Raw genomic sequence first — 9,666 nt, 5'->3', positions numbered from 1 at the left:
GGGAGACCGGCTCTTCAGTTCCCCAAGGACCAAAAAGGGTACGTGTTAAACGACTCAAGTCCAAGCCCTTTGAGACAGACAGGTGCCCTGATTAATGGGAGGCCCAGACAGGCCCCTACTCTTTTCTCCCAGGCCGCGCAGGGAGCAAGGGAAAGTCACCGAGGGACACCGTGGATCCAGTTCCGGTTTGGGGTTCCTGAAACCTGACAGTGCTGCTGCATGATGGGACTCCTCTTCTGAGGAGCCTGTGCTCATCGCCCTAGGGCCTCCAGGCCCAATTCCAGGCCTCCCGAGTCCCAGTCTGCAGGGCAGGGGCTCCAGAAGCTGTGCTTCACGCGGAACCCCCAGGCGAGCCCTGCAGAGTGGGACCAGGCGGGCCGGCCGTGGCGCGGGGCACTGCACTGACGTCCACCCGCCCGTCAAGCCAACAGAACCGGCAAGACCACACCGGCCGTCACGTGACGGGTTAAATCACACGGAGACCTTTTATTAAAACATTTGAAAACAGAACTTTCCAAAATGTAAAACTCTAAACGACCCTTCCTGACCTTCGCCTGCCCTGAACCCGAGCCAACGCACGGTTGCATTCTGGCCTGAAAGAGGACAAATCCTCACGCCGGCTCCGGATGTGGGGCGGTCCTGGTTTGTCAGCAACTGCCTAGGACATCATGGGCCTGAGAAGTAAAACGTGCCCAGACCCGAAAGCGACAGCACCGCCCGCGCTCTGACAGGACCGGAGCCGGAGGCCCCGAACCATCGAGGCCAACTCTTGGCCGTGCCGCCAGGCAGCAGCGGTGTCTCTGCAAGCCCAGGCCTGCCCGACGGTTATCTGCGCTGCCGCTAACAGACGGCGGGCCGGGCGTGGTGCCCAACGTCACCGTCACCGGAGATAAAGGCTGTCTTCTCCATCAGTCCTCTGCAGAGCAGAAGAAATCGGCGGTGGGCCACACAGCACCCAGGGCCAAATCGCGAAGCTGCGCGGACGGGGCCGATCCAGGGGCGGCAGGCCCGTCGTCAGCACCCGCCGGCCTAGCTTCCGCGCGCGCCTCACGGCGACCCGTACTTTGACCGAAGGTGCTACCGTCTCTTCCCAAACTCAGCGGATGCCTGCGTGAGCGAGTTTCTTTCCCTCCACCCAATCACAAAGCCGGGCCTGGAGGGTCCTGATACCCAACAGCAGCGAGAGCACGAGAAGGAGACGCCGAGTCACGGCCTCAAAAAGGTGGCCGGCCGGCGCTCAACCTCTTCCCTACGCCAGGGCCCGGGCCCGAGGGGACCGGGGGCAGCTGGGGGAAGCTCCCGCCTACCCTCTTCCTGCATCGACCTCCTGCGCTGGCAACTTCGGCCGCCATCCTCGAAGACACACACACACTGCGGGCTGGCGGAAGGCCGCGAAGGTTTCTCAGAGCCACAGCAATGAGGACACCTCTCTCCAAGGCTGTGACCTGACAAAGCCCACATATATTCCGCACGGAAACAGTCCAAAGAGTTTAACAGAGGGGGGCCAGGAAGGGGGATGCGACAACCGACACGAAATCGACAGCAAAACAGACAAGCGGTCAAGCGTCTCTGGGGTTTTGGTTTCTGCTGTTTCTGGGTGTGCTGCAGTGAGAATGTCCACGTTAAAGGACTGCTCCAGTGTTGCTCGGTGACGAGGAGCCCAGGATGCAGTTGGTCCCAGGAAGGAACACGGACACCCACTCAGCTTCTCCAGCCACCGAAGCCCTGGACAGACCTGCAAGGAAGCGCCGGGAGAGAGGCGATCAGCTGCTGCTCTGAGAAGGGCTTCGGGCTCACGTAACCGCCTGTGGTCAGAGTCAGGGCTCTGAACTTCTAGTGGCAGCGATTCCACACGGAAGCACAGAGCGAGGATCAAAACATGAGACCTGGTGATGGGCCTGGAGGCCCGCGGGCAGCATGAGGCTTCTGAGACGCTAACGGGGAACTGAGGAACAGCATCTCCCGGGTCCCGCCACCCGGGCCTTGCTCCCCGGAAGGCACACTCTGCTCCCTCTTACGCGTGGCCCTCGGGGAGGCCAGGCCCGGCACCTTCTGCCACTTTCCTACCGCGATTAGCAGGTCCACGAAACCCAAAACCTGCCGCTGAACCCCCATGCCTCCAGGACGGGCTCATACAACAGGAAACAGGAAAAGCAGATAAACACGTACCAACAGAGCAAAGGTTAGGAGTCCCATCCTCTCACATACCACACGCTCCCCTCTCCCTATCTAACGGCCGGGGATGAGACGGGTACTCACGAGCTAGACGATCCAAAGCTGAATCCTGAAAAAGATGGAAGAAGGGTGGAGCAAAGTGAGCACACACATACCTGAGAGGTGGAGGTGGGCTCCTCCCTCCCGCAGGGAGCCCCGCCGACCCCCCACCTGCAGGCCACGACCAAGGTGAGGGGCGCTTCTGGGTTCTTCCCTCCCCCACGCCAACGGTGGGCAGCGGGTCCCTGGCACGGCGCCTCCCGCTCGGCCGCCCTGGGGCCACACGGACCCCTTTCATTAGGAAACTACGTTTTTCTTCTCCCATCACTTGCCGCTTCTCGGTGAGGCCAGAGCAGTGAAGACACTTAGGTCTAGGCCTGGCCCTGCGGCTCACTCTCTGGCCCTTTGGGTAAATAGGCCCCTTGGAGTTTTTGTCTTCGTTTATAAACGAGTGCCACTGCCTCTCCAAGGTGCGGGAGTGCAGGAGTGTGGCACGGGTAAAAGCATCACACACGTGGTCTGCTATCTGAAGAGGCAAGGGTTAACAAATCAGAGACGTTTGGCGAAGTCTCTACGCCTTATGTTTTGAGTTTGCCGGCTGGGATTTTTTAAACCAAGGTCTAGTAAGACGGTTATTATTTTGGGTTCTCAAATCTTGAGAGAAAATCAAGCCCACCCATCTTTTCTTTCTTTGGTAAGAAATGGCACGATGTTACAAATGTAATTATAGCCTTAAAAGACCATTTTGTCTTTGAAGTAATTTCGGCCCCGCAGAATACGAAACTGAACAGCCAGGTAAAAACCACTCGTGTTGTTAGGGGTGCGGGGCGGGGGGAGGGGCAGGGGGAGGCATTTCCTAAGGAAAGGACAGGGCAACGGCGAGGGAACGACGTCTGGCCGCCTACCTCCTCCACCTGATCCAAAGCTAGAGAATCCCCTGCTCTGGGTCCCAAATCCAGAAGTCTGTTGGGACAGCGATCCGAAAGTCGGAGCGTTTTGACTTGCCAGCGTGCCGAAAGACGTGGTGCTGCTGCTGCTCCCAAACCTGGGTTCCAGGGAGAGACCAGACTGTGGTTAGCGTGGCCACGCCGGCACCCGCCGCCCACAAGCCTCGGCCACCCCGGTAGGTCTCGGGCTGCACGGCACACACGAATCGAGGGGACGTGCTTGGTTTCGACCAGTGGCCTCTCAGAAAGAACAGGCCAGGGCCCAGGGCACACCTCCAGCTTCGGGAAGGAAGAGGCCGGGGGCACAATCCCAAGTGCAACCGGTCCGGTGTGTTAGCTTTTATTCACCGTCTGGAAGTTGTGGGTCGTCTGGAAATTAACCAGCACCACAGTTTTTGCTCTCCTATCCCTGGTAATTCTTGGGCTTCACCCCATCACTCGGACATTTCTCATTCATCGGCAAGCCCCTTCACCCAGCTATCTGCCTTCAGCTCCTCTCTGGATCTTTCCATCACGGACTTTCCACGATGAGGTGAGGGTCTCCTGCGAGCGGACTCTTGCGGGGGTCCTGCCTGTCCCTGCTCTGTTCCTACCCCAGCTCTAGGCCTCCCACGAACAGTGGAAGCTCCTCAGATGCCCGCCAGGGGCAGACCAGGGACCCGGGACATCTCATGCCAGAGCTGGTACTTGTCAGCCCTCTTTGACAAAACGGAATCAACCAGCCAGTCAGGATTCATGTGGGTGAACCAACCGCTCCCCCCCGCCCCCGCCCCCTGCAAGGCAGAATACGATACTTTTCTACTGGTAAAGAAAATAGCAGGTTTCAAATAAGTAAATAAAACCTCAAGATTCCCAGTCAACCCCAAACCCTCCAACTCCACAGCACTCTGTGCCGAGCGGTCACTGGAGACATCAGCGTCCATCGGAACCCGCCAAGAATACTGGTTTAAGTTGGTCCCAACGCTCCTTTAAAAGCTTTTCTTAACTTTAATTCTTGGGGTTTCCTGGGGGAAACTTAAAAGAACTTGTACTCTCTACGTGAAATTTAGGAGGCAATACATCAACTCGCTCATGTTCTTGAAAGTGGCCAGTGTTTCTGCACTAGGATCTTTCGTGGGGGGGGGGGGGGGGAAAGGGTATGAATAAGAACATACTTCGCTTTACTTTCAAGATAAAGACGCTATCCCTTCACCAAGATTCATCCCAAGTACCCTGACAATTCCCCCAAACAAAGCCCCCAAGCCCTCCCCAAGTCTATAGCCTTACGTATCCTGAGTTCCGCGGCCAGGGCCAGGGCCAGGTCTACCAGACGGTGATTTCAGACATAACACGTCTCCTGAACGAGTCACTTCGCCGTCATCGCTACATACATTTATTGGGACTTTGTGGTGCAGTGAAAGCTATTTATTTTCTTCTTGGGGTTTTGGCGACCAGGTTGAATTTCTAGGGCCCTTCAAAGCAAATCCCTAACATGGCGTTTTCAAGGGAGGATGTGCACAAGGCGTAAGAGCAGCTTTGAAAGCCGAGCAGTCACCGAGACACTGAAATGTGCAGTCAGTGCCCCGTATGGAAGCTGGCCCACGGGACTGTGAACCGAGTACCCACTCTGCGGGTCTGGAGAGGAGCCAGGGACACAGGAGTGGTTTGCCTAAGGACAACGGGTAGACGACAACAATCCCCAGAGGAAAGAACGTGGCAGAAACTATTCATTTTGGATTCCCTGACAGAAGTCGCCACACAGGGGCAATCCTGGCTAGAACGTGGCCAGGACGGGACCGTTTTCCTTTCTTTAATCATCCTTCGGTCCCACCAGGAGAACAGGGGTCTGCCGACCAGCACTCCACGTTTCCAGGGGACGGCGACACAGCTCCCGTCCACCCGCGTACTGGACAGACTGGCCGGGAAGAAATGGGCCTCCCCAGAAAGGAACAGGAGCTCTGGTCTGACTCGTGTGCCGACTTCGAGGGAGGGGGCTTCAGCTCAGTCAGGAGAACGGACTTTCCCAAACAGGAGTCCCGGGGTCCCTCCCCGGGGGGCTTACCCGAATCCTCCTGCGCTGGCGGCCGCAGTACCCTCTCCGAACACTTTGCCTCCCGTCGAGCCCAGAGGGCTTGTAAAGGCTGGGGCTGAACCGAATGCTGGCACCCCTCCAAACCCAGGGGATCCCCCAAAAGTAGGAGGGCTGCCAAACACTGGAGCAGCACCGAAGCCACCTGAGCAAAACAGAGGCAAACAAACAGAAACGGGGAAAAAGAAAGGAGACAGAAGAGAAGACAATGAGCGGTGAGAAATCAAATCGAAGGAGGAAGGAAAAAGGGGGAAATGCGTTAGAAGTTCAAATACCAAAAACTGTAACTGGGGGCAACAGCCTTCCTAAATACCGAGCCACCCCCTCCATCGCTCGCAGAGGGGGCGGGTCGGCCAGGGGAGCTCCTGGAACTCTCAGAGCCCAGCAGACCTCATGTTCGCCTGGGAGACCCTCGGCCCTTCCCACGGGCAAGCCGGACCCGTCAGTGCCAAGTCTCGTGGAGTCAGATCGTCACCAGGAACCAACCTGGCGCGTTTCTGACCCCTTCCCAGCCTCACGGCGCTGTTCTGAGACTCCTCACTGAAGAGGCATTCTTGAAAACTCCAATCCCTGCCCGGCCGTCAAAGATGACAGATGCGATTACTGTCACGACACAGGCTAGGCTGCCAGCATCATGAAAACCCATGTTATGAAGCCATAGGCTCAGTCTGCTCTCGGGAAGAATCTACAAACTGGGTTACGGGAGACATGGAGAGGCGCACGGCACTGGGGCTCGGCCAGGGGCTTTTTATTTATTTAAAGCCTTATGGCTCTCACGTCTCTCCCCACAGAAAAATTCCTTAAAAACCGCTTTCTCTCTGTAGTCGGGAGCTACCTCTCAATAAAAAAGCACACCGAACTTCCCCTGGTGGGGGGAGGGCCGCTGGATAAATGTGGCAAGACCATCAACGGGCCCCGAGAAGAGCCCCCAGGGCCTGGCTCCCCCTGCCACTCACGTGGACACGGTCCCGGGGGCGGCACGCACGCAGGCCGTCATCGCACAGAAATCAGGCTGCGAGGCGGCCTCCTCGGACCGGTGGGGACGCCCACCGGGCGGGAAGATGGTACACCCTTCCCCTGAGGGGGTTCCCCAACCCCAAGATACCGCTTACCTCATGTTAGGCTATGAGCAGAGACCCCCAGGGAGTGTCTGTTGAACAGAATGGAATAAACTGGTACAAGCAATGTGTTCTAGCGAGGAGTCTCTTAAAACGAGCACTGGCCTAAGGAGCGACACGCTAAGGGGAAGGAGAACAGCGTCGGCGCAGGTAAAGGGGCCCCGGGGACACTGCTGGCACGCATTTTGGGATGCGAGTCCTGCCGTCAGAGGGACGGCTCGGGCCTTCTTATATAAGCATAACCACACCACAAGCTTCTGCTACCTGAATCGGGAAAGATCAAATTCTGGGCAGGAAGAGCTATTAGCAGAATTCTTTTGTTGTTTGTTATCTGGTGACGCAATCCTGCGTTTATTTACCATTGGCAGTGAGGATACTTTCTGCTCAGGCTCCCGTTTGGGTTAACATTCTAGATTTTAAAACCTCGAGTGAAATTCCAAGCCACGATAATGGAGACTGTTGGGTTACAAACACGAGAGACTGGAAAAAAAAAAAAGTGCTAAAAAACCCCTGCCGTTGAATTATTTAAGACCGATCGCAGATCTCGTTACACTTTCTTCCTAGACACACGGGGCTGTATCTAGTGCCCTGTACGCAGTATTATTCAGACTTCTGGGTGGAAGGCGAGTGAAAAATGAGAAGTCACAATGATACAGAAAGTAAACCGGATGGGGGTTGGGGGGGAAGGAGGAGATTAAACACACACACCCACACACACCAATCCACCCCCCCATCACATATACCACACACACACACACAGCCCTGAAACAACAAACCTGGGTCACAGTAAAGGAAACAAATTTGCTAATAATCAGTGATAATCCAATACCTGACTTACTGAGGGCCCTCCACGTGCCAGCTACGGTCCCAGGTGCTGCCCAATACTTTGCCTCAATCCTCTCAGTAAACCTGGGGTCCCTACCTCGCAGGTGAAGGAAACAGGCTCAGAGAATACTGAGGCACAAATGACAAACAGCTATTTGCCTATGTTCAGCCAGCCTGGCGGTGGTAGCACTGGGACCTGAGCAATGGTTGAGTGACTCAAGAGGGCGCCTGCCATCGAACCGCCTGTGTCCCTCTGCCTCCCTCCACGGCGACCGCGGCAACAGGGGGTGGGGGGAGCACGGTGGTCTGGGCACAGCATCCTGCCCACCTCGGTCCCCCCTGCAAATCCTCTCCAGCACTATTATTTCCTAAGGGAACTGTACTGAGGGAGGATGGACGCTTCTGGATCTTTCAAAGACCCGCTGAAACGGTCCATATCTAAAGTCTGTCTTAAAGCAAAACACCAATCATGACGTCGTAGGCATCTGCTTTTGCCTGGGCGGGAAGGCTGACTCCTTTACTTAAAGCAGCCTTCCTTGTGCTCGGGACCCCAGGGCACCTCCTTCTACAGCAGGAGCCCCCTGAAAACTGCCCTGAGTCCTGCAGTGACAGCCAAAGTGCGAGAGGCACAAGGGACACGGTCCTCCTCCACCCTCGCTGTCACCTCTGTGCCTACCAGTTCATTCACGCCCCCTGTACTTAAAAGGCAGCTTTCTCTGCCGGGAATCCTCAGTCGGAGGGTTTCATGGGGCAAACAATCAAACAGGAAAAATATTCTGAAAGGCAGGAGAATATACTTTCTCTACAACTTAAAAGAATAAAAGCCTGAGATTCTCAAAGTCAATCCTGGCCCCAGGATAACGAACAACATAGAAGAAAAACATGTGACTTGAAGAAAACATTATCTGCTTCCTTAAAAAAAATAAATTAAGCGGGGCGCCTGGGTGGCTCAGTCGGTTGAGCGTCCGACTTCGGCTCAGGTCATGATCGCGGGTTGACGAGTTCAAGCCCCGCGTTGGGCTCTGTGCTGATGGCTCAGAGCCTGGAGCCTGTGTCTCCCTCTCTCTGCCCCTCTCCCGCTCATGTTCTGTCTCTCTCTGTCTCAAAAATAAATAAACATTAAAAAAAAATAAATTAAGCATCACTGACTAATGAACTAAAATTTCTTTTTTCTTTTGTTTTTTAAGCAAGCTCCACGCCCAGTGTGGAGCCCAGCGCGGGGCTTGAACTCACGATCCTGACATCAAGACCGGAGCTGAGATCGAGTCAGCTACTTCACCAACCAAGCCACCCAGGCGCTCCAGTGAACTATCGTTTCTTAGTCAAATGTTTACTTTGTTAACTAGGACCCAGAGCTTTGTAGCCGTCTCACTTTTATATCGTTCACTGTGAGGAAGGGTGGGGGCAAAACGGAGCTGCGATCGTGTCCGGGGCATTTTAAATTCTAGGAAGAGTATCAAAAATCTGGCAACCGAAGACTAACCCATCCAAGTCACAGATCCGAGTAAAGGAGCACAGTGTATGAAAACCATAGCAATTTAGGTTCTAAACCGCGGGACTCCAGGCACTAACGTGGGACAGTCCTAAGTTAGGGCCACCCATGCATCCGGCCCTCGGCAGGGCCCTTCCTCAGAATGCACATAATTTCAAAGGCTCCCGTACACGAGGGAGAAGCATCCTGGCCGTTCACCCTTGGGGTCTGCTTTAAAGAGCTCCTTTCTCCACAAACATCTTCCCCCACTCTGCCTCTGATCTTTCGTGGGGGCGGGGGGGAGGGATCTTTTCACATGGTTTTCCGTGTAATAGAGGCAGGAATGCAGACCCTCTGTAGATTTGAGATAGATAGAGGACAGAGAGGCGGCGGACGGAAATGAAGTATGTGTTTTCTTTTTTTATCTAAACATATGCTGCCCTTTAAAACTTTTAAATTATAAACGTAGTATATGATTACAGAAAGTCGCCCAGTCCCCCGTGGAGATTTTAGAAGCAATGCTGGGGTAAGTAGCAGTGCTGGTGATGCTCTTAATTCTTGATTCCACCGGGGTGTTTCACCTGTGAGGAGTAACTGCTCTGTACACTTGCGGTAAATGGGTATTGTACACGTCATGTAGATAGATTAATGTACGTCATGCTCAAAAGCAAAAAAACAAACAAACAGTGATCTGGGAAAGAGGACAAATGAAATAGACATAAAAAATAGCCAGATCGGGGTGTATGGGCGGCTCAGTCGGCTAAGCGTCTGCCTTCAGCTCAGGTCATGAGTTCGTGGGTTCGAGCTCTGCGGCAGGCTCTGTGCAGATAGCTCAGAGCCTGAATGCTTTGGATTCTGTGTCTCCCCCTCTCTCTCTGCCCCTTCCCAGCTCATGCTGTCTCTCTTGGTCTCTCAAAAATAAATAAATGTTAAAAAAAAAAATGTTTAAAAATCCCCCCAAACTAGGCCGATCATCTGTCTTGCCCAGGACTGCTAATGGGACACAAGCAGGTCTGTGACTCG

General features: G+C 54.7%; 1 protein-coding gene across 9 annotated transcripts in view; it reads right to left on the bottom strand.

Annotated features, from left to right (window-relative positions):
- Window positions 1-454: 454 nt before the first annotated feature.
- NUP214 (nucleoporin 214) overlaps window positions 455-9,666 on the bottom strand; it is a 95,219-nt gene continuing 86,007 nt past the window's right edge. For 7 of the 9 annotated variants that reach the window (XM_030294494.1, XM_030294495.1, XM_030294498.1 and 4 more), the window contains 4 exons: window positions 5,203-5,374; window positions 3,120-3,259; window positions 2,260-2,284; window positions 455-1,735 (listed from right to left, as the gene is read on the bottom strand). In XM_030294494.1, the coding sequence (XP_030150354.1) occupies window positions 1,702-1,735; window positions 2,260-2,284; window positions 3,120-3,259; window positions 5,203-5,374 (371 nt within the window). In that variant the 3' untranslated portion in view covers window positions 455-1,701. The other 2 variants (XM_030294500.1, XM_030294502.1) reach the window with 2 other exon arrangements.

This window comes from Lynx canadensis, chromosome D4 (genome assembly GCF_007474595.2).
Source record: "Lynx canadensis isolate LIC74 chromosome D4, mLynCan4.pri.v2, whole genome shotgun sequence".
In the NCBI taxonomy this organism is placed as follows: Eukaryota; Metazoa; Chordata; class Mammalia; order Carnivora; family Felidae; genus Lynx; species Lynx canadensis.
Note: the sequence above shows the minus strand (reverse complement) of the source record. Positions and strands in the feature narration are given on the sequence as shown.